Raw genomic sequence first — 12,374 nt, 5'->3', positions numbered from 1 at the left:
CTGGGAAATAACTCGACAGGAGGTGTCACTCTTGAGCATTTCATTTATTTAAAGTGTCTTACATGGGATTAAATTAATATAATTTATTTATATACATTATGCCAAGCCGAAATGTGAACTGCTGATGTTGACTGTGCACTATAACTTGCTTGTGCTACTGGAAGGAGGTGGGGAGAGGTGTCCAAGGGGCTCAACAAGCTGAAGTAGAATTTAATTTCTCCTTCAAGTTAAGCTTTGAGAAGCGATTTCAATCACAGCCCTCCACCCAGTCGGTCAGCTGCACTGTCTTACCTCGCAAGGAGCTGCTAAGACAAGACAAAGTCTTGAGGTGTTGTTTTTGTGTTACCTCTTCCCCGTTGCTTAAAAAAAACCCCAAAACACAACCCTTGTGGTAACAGCCCTCTCCCGGCAGCGTTAATTGGACTCTTTCCTGCCAGGCGCGCAAGTCTGACAGTCCTGATCGGGAAGGAGGCGAAACTCCAGTTCAAAGGCATCTCTCCCCTCCCGTTTCTGTTTTCAGTAGCACTTGGCAGGTTTCCTTTCAGTTGCCTTTCCTAGGGCGGGTTTTGTACAACGAGTGGGAAGTACTCAGCTCAAGATTACAGACGATGCGACTGGAACGAGAGAAGAAACGCTCTCCGACTTACTTCACTGCGCCTGAGGTGCTGCTGCTGCACTTCGGGCAGAAAGCCTCCCTAGCACTCCGAGAGCCTGTCTCAGACCCCGCCTCCTCACGCAGGATCCCTGGGGAAACTGCGACCGTCACTCCACGTTTCAGTTCGGGGTTTGAAAAGAGCAAAGCCGTGGGCAGGAAGGGTTATTCTAGATAACCATCAGCCTTTATCAGTTGTGCCAATTTGGTGAGAATGGGGACAGCAAGTTTGCCAAAAACTTAGGTTTCTTCAAGCTACACAAGAGAACTTTTCACAATTAATTACTAGGTCAGGTTATTCCCACGATAAGTGTCTAAGGAGTCGTACGAGGCCTGGCTGTGCTGCGGTACCTGGCAGCTGCTCAAAGCAGCGTGCCTTAGCTTTGCTTTAAGGTAAAAGCACCTGCAGCCTAACAGAGGCCTAGTTCCCTACCCCCTGCCTGCCGGTTGTGAAACAGCAGAGCTGATCCCAACACCTCTGTATTGAGAAAACTTCGACTCAGTCCAGTGCTATTAAGCTTAAAGACCTGGCAGAAGAGCGTGAGCTGTTCCACTGCCCCAGACCAGTGTTAATCCTCCCCCTGTAATGCTCTCTTACCCACAGCGGAGGCAGGACACGCTGTCGAGCTGACAGCAGGACCAGACTGGGCGATAGCTGTCTGCTTCAGCGTCACTCCGTGCTCCTGCACCCCTTACTGCTGACAGGGGAACAAACAATAAAGAAGGAAGGTTGTTCTGTCCTTACAAAGCATGCTTGTTTTTGTAGCGCAAGGCGAGTATAAAATCTGCACTTTAGAGCTCCGGGGGTGTGTGTGGGGAAATTGTTATTTTAGTAACAGATTAATAAACTATTTTAATATTAAAGTCTGTTTGGAATAAGCTGTTCTTAAAACACCGGTCTGGGCAGCAAGCTCATGGAGCAGCGAGTGCCATCAGCGCGTAGGCAGTCTCCCTCGGCTGCGTACAGCCGTCCCGCGGCTGGGAGCAGAACGCGGGGGCTCTGACGCAGCAACTCCGACCCCGGCAGCCAAACCAAACTTAAATCACCAGCGCTGCGGCTGCCAGGCACCAGGGCAAGGCAAGCATCCCAAGGCACCAGCCTCAGCATTCCTGCTCTCCAAAGGTGCGTGCTGCAGTGGCAACAGAACGCTTCTACGCCGGTTTTGTGATACAGCCCCACCGTAACAGGAGCAAACACTCAGCGGTGAGCCCAAGCGTCGGGCAGGGAAGAGGCTGCGCACCACGCCGTGAACCGGCAGAGCTCAGTCCGTACTCTATCCCGCCACAGCTCCCGCCGTTCCGCGGTTCAAACCTCCAGCACGGGCTCGGGCGTTTCAAAGAAAAGCCAAGTCAAATCAGCACAGAACGTAAGCACTGAAAAGAGGGTTTATTTGCAGCAGTGCTCGTGTTGTACACTAACTGGGTGCTGGGCTCCCCCCTCACCTTCGACCCCCGCCGGTGCCGACTTCCCGTCAGCAGCCGTTTTAGTCAGACAAGCAGTCACACTTCCCTCCAGGATCACGTACCGGGGTTATTTTAGCGTCCGAGGTGACTACCGAAGGGGTTTCAGGATATTCAGACTAGACGGAACGAGCTACAGGGATCTAAGTGACACTGCCTCCGCGCACCCGAGAGGTGAGCGACATCAGTCTTCCCAGCTGCCATACGCTAAGTGCAATTCCACCACCCACATTTAAACAAAAGCAACAGTATTTATAGGAAACCTTTGAGAACTTGAGTTTAATAAACCAAGAAACATCAGCTTGCACTTCACATTTGTACAAAACCATACAGAAACCACCTGCAAAAAGACGTGTGAGCTAGCTAGCGAAAACAACCCATGCCCCCCCCTCAACAAAAAAATGGTCCTCAGCATGTAGCTTTTATGGGAAACAAAAATTACCGGATCTGAGTATTATGACACTTAAAAATAATGATTTGAATGTCTTTTACAAACACACAATATAAAAAACAGGTCAGCTCAAACAGAACACCAAGGGAATACATATATATGTATATATATACACACATATGTATAGAAACTCTCCCGATACTAAAATAGGCCATTGTGGTGAGGTTACTAGCATCTGCCGTCCGACTCTTCATGGAAGGAGATGAATGTCCCCGTGTGTGGGGGGGGTGGGGGTGTAAAATGGGTTCGTGGTCAGAGAGAACGACTGCGATGACAACCCGAACCCACCCGCGGAGCTGGACAGGGCCGGCGCTAGGCTTTCACATCACATCTCATTCATGAATGAGAGAGAGAGGTGGGGACTCGCAACGCTCGACGTGGCACCCAACCTCTACAGGAAGCATCTCCCCCTTCGTTACCCTCAATATGAGGGATCGTAGAACGCCATTTTACCAGAACACAGAACTTGTTGCTCTTCGAAACAGAGGAAAAAACACCTGGGATTTGTACCACCCTACCCTGGTCTCTAGGAAGGCAGCAGTCCGGAGCAGTATTTACACGTGATTGTGACGCGCGCCCTCTCCTCGCTAGCGTAAGGACACAACATGGCTTCCGTAAAGGCATTTCACATTTGACCAGACCCGCTGACTGCGGACTTTTTGCTCACTTTTTCAGTAGCATCTTAGCAAAATCAGCGTTGGACATCTTTTTAGACTCCTCCGGGGGTTGGGATGAAGTTGCTGGTGAGTTCTGGACCATCCCGTTCTCAGCCTTCGCCACAGGGTTACTCTGGCGCTGCAGCGCACGAGGCATCATGGAAAGCTGCGTCCTTCCCTTCCCTCGCCTGGAGAACAAGAAGCGACGTGTGAGAACACTCCAAGTGCTCTTTGAACGTATCGGTCTAGCTTGGGGGAACAAGGAGGACTTTGCTCGCTACGAGGAACACTCATTTAAACATTATGAGACCCCACCTGGAGTTTGAGACCCCCCCGGAGTGCTGCGTCCAGCTGTGGAGCCCTCAGTATCAGAAGGATATTGACCACTTGGAGCGAGTCCAGAGGAGGCCACGCAGATGATCAGAGGGCTGGAGGCCCTCTGCGATGACAAAAGGCTGCAAGAATTGGGCTTGTTCAGCCTGGAGAAGAGGAGGCTCCGAGGAGACCTCATTGCAGCTTTCCAGTGCCTGAAGGGGCTACAAGGGTGCTGGGGGAGTCTTTTTACAAGGGCCTGTAGTGACAGGACAAGGGGTAATGGGTACAAATTGAAATCAGGGAGGTTTAGATTAGATATCAGGAAGAAATTCTTCACAGAGAGGGTGGGGAGGCACTGGGACAGGTTGCCCAGAGAAGCTGTGGATGGCCCATCCCTGGAAGTGTCCAAGGCCAGGCTGGATGAGGCTTGGAGCAACCTGGTCTAGTGGAAGGTGTCCCTGCCCATGGCTGGGGGGTTGGACCCAGATGATCTTTAAGGCCCCTTCCAACCCACACCATTCTGTGATTCTATGATTATTCCTGAAACAAACGGCGGGGCTAAGTGGTGCAAAGCTTTGGGTGGCTGCCCTCTGAAACCGTAAACCAAGCAGACAGCAACTGCCCAGCAGCTCCCAGAGTTCCGTGTTCACCTACGGGGGCATGTCCAATGCCGCCTGAAGCGGCGGGAACGCTCTGCAAGATGGAAGAGCAACCTTAACGCTCGCTGGGAACAATGGCTGGCGCTCAGGAACGAGAGGACGAGGATGTTATTAGCGCTCACGGGATCCAGCGGGATGTCCAACACCTCACTCACTGCAGACCTGTTTCTATTAGAAGTGCAAAGAAAAACCTGCTTTTCCTTCTCCACCCAGCAAGCTAAATTGTATAGTTCAGCACCTTTTAAACATTCCCTCATATTCCAGAAGAGATTGCTGCCGTTTAGTGCATGTTCCTCTAAGCACCGCCAAGCAGTCTCCCCCCCCAGTACTCACGCTCCGTAAAGCTGCCGAGGTACTGCGAACTGTGAGGCCCTGCCTGCCTCAGGCTTGTCCGGCACTTTCCGGAGAGGGGGGTTGCTGATCGCCACCTTGATGACGTGTTCCTTAACCGTCAGGCCATCCATCTTCAGCACGGCCTGCGAGGCCTGAGCTTCAGTTTCATATTCCACATAGGCCAGGCCCTAAATGAGGAAAAAAAAGGGGTAACCTACGTTAGTTTTAGGGCTTCTTTCTCTTTATGACAGCTTTTGCTCATCAGCTGGCCAAGTGATAAGAAAACCATACAGAAAGCTGACCTAAAGATGGCTGAGAGTCCCAGTGCCCTTTAGCTAAAAGAGTGCTTGCCTACAAAAATCTACAACCTGCACTTCTTGGCTCTCGCTTACAGAAGAGGTATTAAAATTCCTAATTTGTGGAAGAGGTACTAAAATAAAAGAAGAAAGCCAAGATCCCAGTAAAGTAAACATCATGAGGTACAGCACGAGTGGCAAGTCTTCACTTTAAATGTATAATAATAGAAATATCCAGGCTGAATCTGGTACTGGACAGGCTTGGATTCATAGTAAAGAAAAGTCAATCTATGGAGCTAGAACAAGGATCCACACAAACTTCCCTGTGATTCTTCACTAAGCTACAATCGTACCTAAGGAATCAAGTCTGCTGATATAGTGCCATTACTGCTCTTGAAACCGAGGTGGCCACAAAAGCCAGGTTAACAGCACTGCAAGCACTGTCTGGACTGGCACTGCTGCCCTGAGAACAGGGCAAGGTGACAAAAGCCATCTTTGCAGGAAATGAATCCATGTGGACTTCACCACGTAGCAGCTGCTAGCCGCCCCGGGAACCAGCTGCTCGCTGCTGCACCTTCGGTAACGGGGTCTTATTTCAGCAAACGGACAAAAGGGCCCCCCAAGGCCCCCCCTGCTACCGCAGGCTCCTCCAGTGAGTTACGCTTGCTGGGAGGCATCACCTCCCAGTTCTACTACTGATATTCTTCTAAATGACATACAGGCCCTTCAGCTGTATTTTTGGATTTATTCAGTTTCACAAGAAACGAGTCAGATTTTGTACAACATCTGAAGTACATTTATCTGGGGTTCAGACAGAATCCCAACTGAAACTCAGCTGAGAACACAGCTTGCAAGACTTGGGGTACCTTGTAACGCCGCAGGTGTATGTACACCGCAGGAACTGTGCTTGAGATATTGCCAAGAGCTAGACAATACCTTTTAAAAATACATGCCCAGCATCACCGGGATGGCACCTGTTAGAAGCACCCAACATGCAGACACGGCCGAGGCGTCAGGTAGAATTTTGGCAGAGCAGCAGCTAGCTTAGAATCTCTTATTTAACAAGGAGTCATTTATTCCAGGATGGAAATAATGAGCCCTGTCAGAGAGAGGTGGCTCATTTCTCACAGGCAAATCTATTATTGCAGCAGGTGTTGGGAACAAAAGACTCAAGAGTGAAGAAAGGGAGGAAGGAAATCGGTTATACCAGGTGAACCCTATCTACTCAGTTACTTTAGAACCAAGGATCCTTTGCAGACTTACTAATGCCTGTTTCTGCTCTACTGACAGTGCTGGAAATGTCTTCTTCCCCCTCCATCCCATTTATATCACGCATTCTTCTTGTGCAGTTTAACATTTAATTTGGAAAAATTCTTCTTCCTCTCCTACTTGTTATCTGTCGGCACAAAGACGCACTGGGTTGTATAAATCCCAGCATTTCTACGAGTTTTTAATGCATAACCAGGTTGGCAACTTCTAAAAATACAAAAGCTTAACTTTTGTTTGAAGGACTTCTTAAAATTAAGGGTGCATTAAGGATGCCTACCTTGGGTTTTCCAGCTCGGTTGGTGACCAGCCGAATGTCTTTCACATTCCCATGTGCTTTACACACATCTTCCAGCTCTTCCTTAGTGCAGGAAAACGGCAAGCCAGATATAAACAGTTTATGCTTCTCCAGTGTAGTGCTATACCTGAACACCTGAAGAAATTAAAAGGCTGTTAAATAGCAAACCAGTCAGAAATGCCAAGTATTTCAATCTACTACACCCCCAAAAGCTTAGCAGAGTACTTCATTTGTGCCTTATAAAGATACCTTCGCATATAAGCATACACTAAGGACTTGCAAGTAATTCTAAGAACTGAGATGTTTCTAAACACCTTCACAATAAGGGTCAATGACAGCGTCTTCTGCTCAGCTGTCACCACCTGAACCATTAGGTTTTTCTGTACAGTAAGTCCCTAACACAGAAAGCCACTGATTACACAGCTGATGTCTGGTACAGACCATTAACAAGAACCAGTGGGTTGTGTAACAAATGCCCGCAGCTGTATGACTCAACCAAAAACCGTACTTCACAGATTTGAGATGCTCAGGTAGGAATCTGGGTACCTCACACCATGAACAGCCGCTCAGATAAGCTTCCTCAGGATTTGCAGAAATCTGCTAACGCCAATCCTACTTTATGGCAAAGTAACACAAGGTGCAAGAACTCCCAGAAAACAATTTTACTGCTAAGACACAACATTGCCATCCCAAAACTGGCACAACGCGAGCTCATTAGATGCTCATTAGCCACGTGTGCTGCTAGCTCTCCTACGCAGTCCCACTGTTCAACCTGTTGCTTGAAAGAATAAAAGTTTACCTTAAAGTCTGGATTCTTGTTCTTGTCAACACACGGAGAAACAAACATCGGTCTTCCCTCCACAACTTTACGATCCAAGCCAAGAGCTTGGAGAGCTGATTTTTCTTCCTTGAATTCTACATAGCAGTAGCCCCGGAACGTCCCTTTGTTGCTGAATACTGGACGGATTTCTGCCACCTCCCCACAGCTCTCAAAGAGCTCTTTCAGTTTCCCTTTGGGATCTGCCATGTTGTAGGAAAGGTTGCTGACAAAGACAGTGACCTTATCTTTACTGCTGTCGTGTAAAACTTTAGGGATGTCTTTCCGACTGGTAGATGCCTTTTCCTTTTGGTTTGCTGGGCGATCTGGCTGTTCAGGCCTGCTTCTTCCAAAGAGCCCGGTTTCTACCTCCATGTCCTCTTCAAGAAGCACGCTGTCACCATCTCCCTTGTGCCTCTTGCTGGGCTGCTCTGCTGATGAAACGGAAAGCCTCGCTAGAAAGAATGACACCACTTCATTCACCGCTGAAGTTAAGCTCTTACCACTGGGGAGTCTGGAAGTGGCACGGGAAACCACAAATACAACGACAGGTCTTAAAGACACAAAATAAAAACCTCCTTCAGGTTTTTAAGGAGGACACCACATTATTTGACCAAGACAGCAAGTATTTAGATGAAAGAAACAGGGATAGTTCTTCCCTTTTTCTGTCAGTTACAACTGGTTCATGTTTTCTTTGTCTAATGGGTTTTGTTTTTTTTTTTTAGGTAAGAAACAAAAATGTAGAAGCTCCCAAAACTCCCAGGGGCAGTAATCTATTCTGTTACCACCTTCCAAGAGCCTGCTACGATACTGAATAACCCAACTTAGACACACGCCTCAGTGTCATTTGATGAGTCAGGAAAGTGACCTTTTTTTAAACAAGGTCACTATTTCTCTGAAATAAGAAAAAAAATGAAAACCCACCCTACAGAAGTTCTTGTAAATATATACTTAGGTCGATGAAAAAGCATTTAGCCTTGCTCTCATTTCACTACCACAAAGATCTCCGAGGAGAAAGAGACCCTGAACAGACAGCAGCTCTGAAGACACCAGCGATGGCACTTCCTCATCGGCCTCTAACTGCAGGGAGGCATCCGATAACCCTGTTCCCAGAGGTCTGAAGTTTAATTTGGGTTTGGATTCTTTACCTTCTTCTTCTTGTCCCCATTCACCCTCATCATCATCATCTGCTTTGCGCTTGTCTCCAGTCCTGGGTTTTTTAGCTTTTTTGGAAGCTTTCTTTTCTGCCCGAGCCTGCTTTCGTTGCTCAGCTTTCTCCTCCTCTTGCTTTGCCAGAGCAGCTTCTTTCTCAGCAGCCTACGAACACACAAGGGTTGTTTTTTTTTTTTCCTAGTGACTGCAGATTGCAGAGCATTCCTACACGCTATTTTCCAGAATGCTGGACCTGGAAGGTGTTCTCCTAAGCTCCATGGAACACAGCGTTAGTGGGATCATCATTTAAAGCACATCTCAATTGTCTGCTCTTAAACCTTTCCTGGAGTGCATGTTACTCTTGTATCCATCAGAGGGTCAAAAGGTGAAAGATAAAGAGCATCAAAAGATAGTAAAGGTAGTTCTAAACTAAAAATCGACAGTTCTGAGGCTTTAAGATAATTCAGGTTTATGTATGGGAACCAACATTAGAAAACCGACATTCAGACAAGCATGACCATAATACAGGTATTTCCTATAAACTGCTCGGGTAGTTCACAGGAAGTTCTGACCTTTGCTCTTTGTTCGTTAACTCGAGCTAATCTGTTCTCTGTTTTTTGAACAGCTGCATCCCAGTCTTCCAGGGTTCCTAAAGGATGAAAAGAAAGGCTTTGTATACAGCTTTCCCATAACTTGAAAATACAATTCTGGAAAAATACGAGTCAATAAGTTCATGGAATTTGCTCTTAATATTAACACATGAAAATCCTAAAGAAGCAGCCTTCAAAGGAAAAGAAAACAAAACCCAGGTAGAGCAGAAACCTCTCATTTATAATACGACACTCCAAAAAGGCATGGAAAAACCCAGTAATTTCAGCAGGCTCCAAGTCAGGCCAGAAAAGAAAAAAAGAAAAAAAGAAAGAAAGAGAGAAAGAAAGAAAAGAGCTGCTTGTGTATACTACAGTAGTGAAAAGAAAGTAAGCCTCCACCGGAACACAAAACACCAGATCAAAATTCACTCTGTATCACTGTACACGAACGAGGACTGGGTAAAACGAGACGACGCGCAGTTCGTTACCTTCTATTCTCTCCAGCGTGAGCAGCACCTCGCAGACGTGCTCCGGGTAGTCGCTGGTGCACTGCACAGCTCGATGCAAAGCCTTCCTGCAGTGCTGGGTATCGCCGTGAGCTCTGCGGCAGGGAAACCACAGCAGTAAGGAGCCAATCCTCCACATCCAGATCCCAAGACCGGATGGTCAGCTACACTCTAGGCAAATGCTCTTCCTCCTTCCCCAGCGAACTCGCACTACACATTGTGGCTGCAGTACAGCAGCTCTGCAGTGTATTTCAGAAGTAAGAAGCTCAAAAGCGTATTATAAACCCACATGAAGTACACCCATTCGAAGCACCTTGCCTCACCCAGATACAGAAACTAAAGTTAACTCTCCCAACCAGCCAAGCCCTTACCTTTCTAGGTTATAATACTCCAGCCACATGTTGGCGTATTTGGCGTTTCCTTTAGTCATAATGTTGTCCCAGAGTTCTCTGGCTTTCTGCATGTTGTTACATAAGCGGGCCTGAAATACAGCATCCAAATAATATGATTTAGGATTACTTGGTCTAAACCCTTACCCTCAAACCAAGAGAACACCAGAGATGCACAGAGACCCAGGAAGATACATCTGCTCCTCAGAGCGATCAAAGGGAACACCTAGTCCAATCCTACTCCTGAGTAATACTTCCCTACCCACCCGATACATCAATCTTGGCTACTGGCTCCCACATTTTGGTCATTATAAAAAAATCAAGATAGCTGCTCCTGAAATTTTCCTTTTGTCATTAGCACTTGAACAGAAAACTGGTTCTCAGTCTCAGAGAACAGCTTTGGAAAGGGAGCAGGGAGAAGTGGGCAAACAGAATAACCCAAGCAGGATTCACCTCATCGAACTGCAGAGGTACGTGAGGACTGCAGACAGCTGGCTTATCAGAACTGCTTTGGCATAAGCTGAATCACAACTGGATGTACCTACTTTCTCCCTCCACTAAGTGGACAGAAAGCAAGTCATTCAGATTCAGTCCCATGTTCTCAGGATTACCACGCCTGAGGCTTTGGCAAGCCATCCCACGCATTATGCCCAGAGAAATCACAGCACAGAAGTAACGGAACTTATCCTGATGCGTATGAGCCTCTGGCAACGGGAAATAAAACACCCGCTTGCAGGCAGTGACTGACCAGCACACCGATACCTGTACTAGTTTGAAACTAAGCAGGGTAGGCAGCAGTACATCAGGCAGGATTCACGGCAGTTTACAGTGTTCAGTTCCAAACTGCTGGTACTCGTAGATCTCTGCACCACGGTGCAGTCATGGCAGAATATAAACATGCCAACAGTCCTGACAACTCGCCCAAAGGGAATGCTCTTTCTTTCCTGGGATGTCATGCTTCAAGCCTGAAGCTACACTACATGCTTTGACCAGTCCAGACACAGGAGGGGAAGAAGAACAATTCTCATTCATTACTCAGTGAAGTTGCTCAGACAAAATGCCAGAGAGGACTGCGTGCTGTGGTTGGAATGTTAAAACAACCCGTTTTCTCTAATCTAGCAATTTAAATACAGCAGACAGAAACATCACCTCAACTCTTGCCCAGTTCTGCATGATGGTGCAGGATGGGTCTCCACTTTCGCTGAATCCTGGGAATAAAAATAAGCACTGTTTGTGAACGGCTCTTATTAAATAAACACTTTTATTTCCAAGTCCTACATTGTAGATTAAATATTTATCTGCAGCTTTCTCAAAATGTTCCAGACAAGTTAAACACTGTGTGGAGAACTAGCCTTCTAAAAATTATTTTCAACAGCAGAAAACAATATATTGGATGATTTAACTTACGTTCTTCTACTTCTTGTTTCAAATACTCCACAGCACGTGCAAACGCAGACCGCAGCTCTTCCAACTCTTTACTTGAGTCTTTAGGGGGGGGGAAAAAAAAAAAAGAATTGGCTTACAGTAATTTAATTTTCATCTCCCACTCACTAAAATCTCTTCCCTAACACCCACAATGATTTTGCTGGGGTCAGGGGGAAGCCAAAGGTTTTTTTACTTCACTAAAACTCACTACAGGCGTAAAAAACCAAAACAAAACAAAAAACAACCATTAAGTCCCTAAAACATAGGGCAGGGCATTTTTTGAAACAGCAAAATCCATTCTGTCAGCAAGGAGCTGCTATAAACCAACAAAGTTTGTGTATTTTATAGGCACTAAGTGGCCATCAAGTAATTCTTGTGAAAGATACAAAACTACTGTTAGGTTTTTTAAAAAGTAATACCACCATTTCAGAGAGGTGCACAGAAAACAGTTTATATATTTGTTCACACATACATACCTTGTGTAAAATCCACCCTTCTTCTCAGGTAATCAAGATAAGCCTGCCAGATTTCTACGTAGTCCGTTGCTTGAATAAAACCAGCATTCAGAGCTTTTTCAAACATTTCTGAAAGAAACGAGGAAAAACACCACCCCCCCCAAACATATTTACTTTTCAAACACTGACAAACTTAACAAGCTACAGCGTACAGCGCAAAGAAGCACACGCACCTTACATTTCTAGGAAGACAGGAAAACACAAGAAAACCCACAGACACTAAACTGGGTTAGGAAGTGAATGTAAAAGCCATTTTAATTCAGTAATTTTCCCGCTAAATGGAAGCAAATTGCTCACTCAGAACTGAAGCTGCTCCACAAAAGTGGCTTTGCCCTAGCAGCACACTACTGTACATGTCCTCAGCTCTAGGACTGCTGCAGCAGGGTGGCAACACACAGAATCACAGACTGGTTTGGGTTGGAAGGGGCCTCAAAGCCCCCCCAGTCCCCCCCCCTGCCATGGGCAGGGACACCTTCCACTAGACCAGGTTGCTCCAAGCCTCATCCAGCCTGGCCTTGGACACTTCCAGGGATGGGGCATCCAGTTTCTCAGGGCAACCTACAGGTCACCATCTGTCAGACACTGTTCAGAGC

At 46.8% G+C, this 12,374-nt stretch overlaps 1 protein-coding gene across 1 annotated transcript in view; it reads right to left on the bottom strand.

Moving 5' to 3' along the window:
- Positions 1-2,998: 2,998 nt before the first annotated feature.
- Positions 2,999-12,374, bottom strand: part of SART3 (squamous cell carcinoma antigen recognized by T cells 3) — a gene marked incomplete at its 5' end in the record, with an annotated part of 16,089 nt that continues 6,713 nt past the window's right edge. The window contains 11 exons of the mRNA XM_010147334.1: positions 2,999-3,408; positions 4,528-4,715; positions 6,370-6,522; positions 7,187-7,638; positions 8,353-8,521; positions 8,929-9,005; positions 9,435-9,547; positions 9,824-9,933; positions 10,991-11,049; positions 11,249-11,326; positions 11,743-11,850. Coding sequence (XP_010145636.1) covers positions 3,228-3,408; positions 4,528-4,715; positions 6,370-6,522; positions 7,187-7,638; positions 8,353-8,521; positions 8,929-9,005; positions 9,435-9,547; positions 9,824-9,933; positions 10,991-11,049; positions 11,249-11,326; positions 11,743-11,850 — 1,688 coding nt within the window. The remainder of the gene's footprint in view (positions 3,409-4,527; positions 4,716-6,369; positions 6,523-7,186; positions 7,639-8,352; positions 8,522-8,928; positions 9,006-9,434; positions 9,548-9,823; positions 9,934-10,990; positions 11,050-11,248; positions 11,327-11,742; positions 11,851-12,374) is intronic.

The sequence above is a fragment of the Eurypyga helias genome, unplaced genomic scaffold, assembly GCF_000690775.1.
Source record: "Eurypyga helias isolate BGI_N326 unplaced genomic scaffold, ASM69077v1 scaffold29282, whole genome shotgun sequence".
Classification (NCBI taxonomy): Eukaryota; Metazoa; Chordata; class Aves; order Eurypygiformes; family Eurypygidae; genus Eurypyga; species Eurypyga helias.
This window is presented reverse-complemented; position numbering and strand designations above follow the sequence as displayed.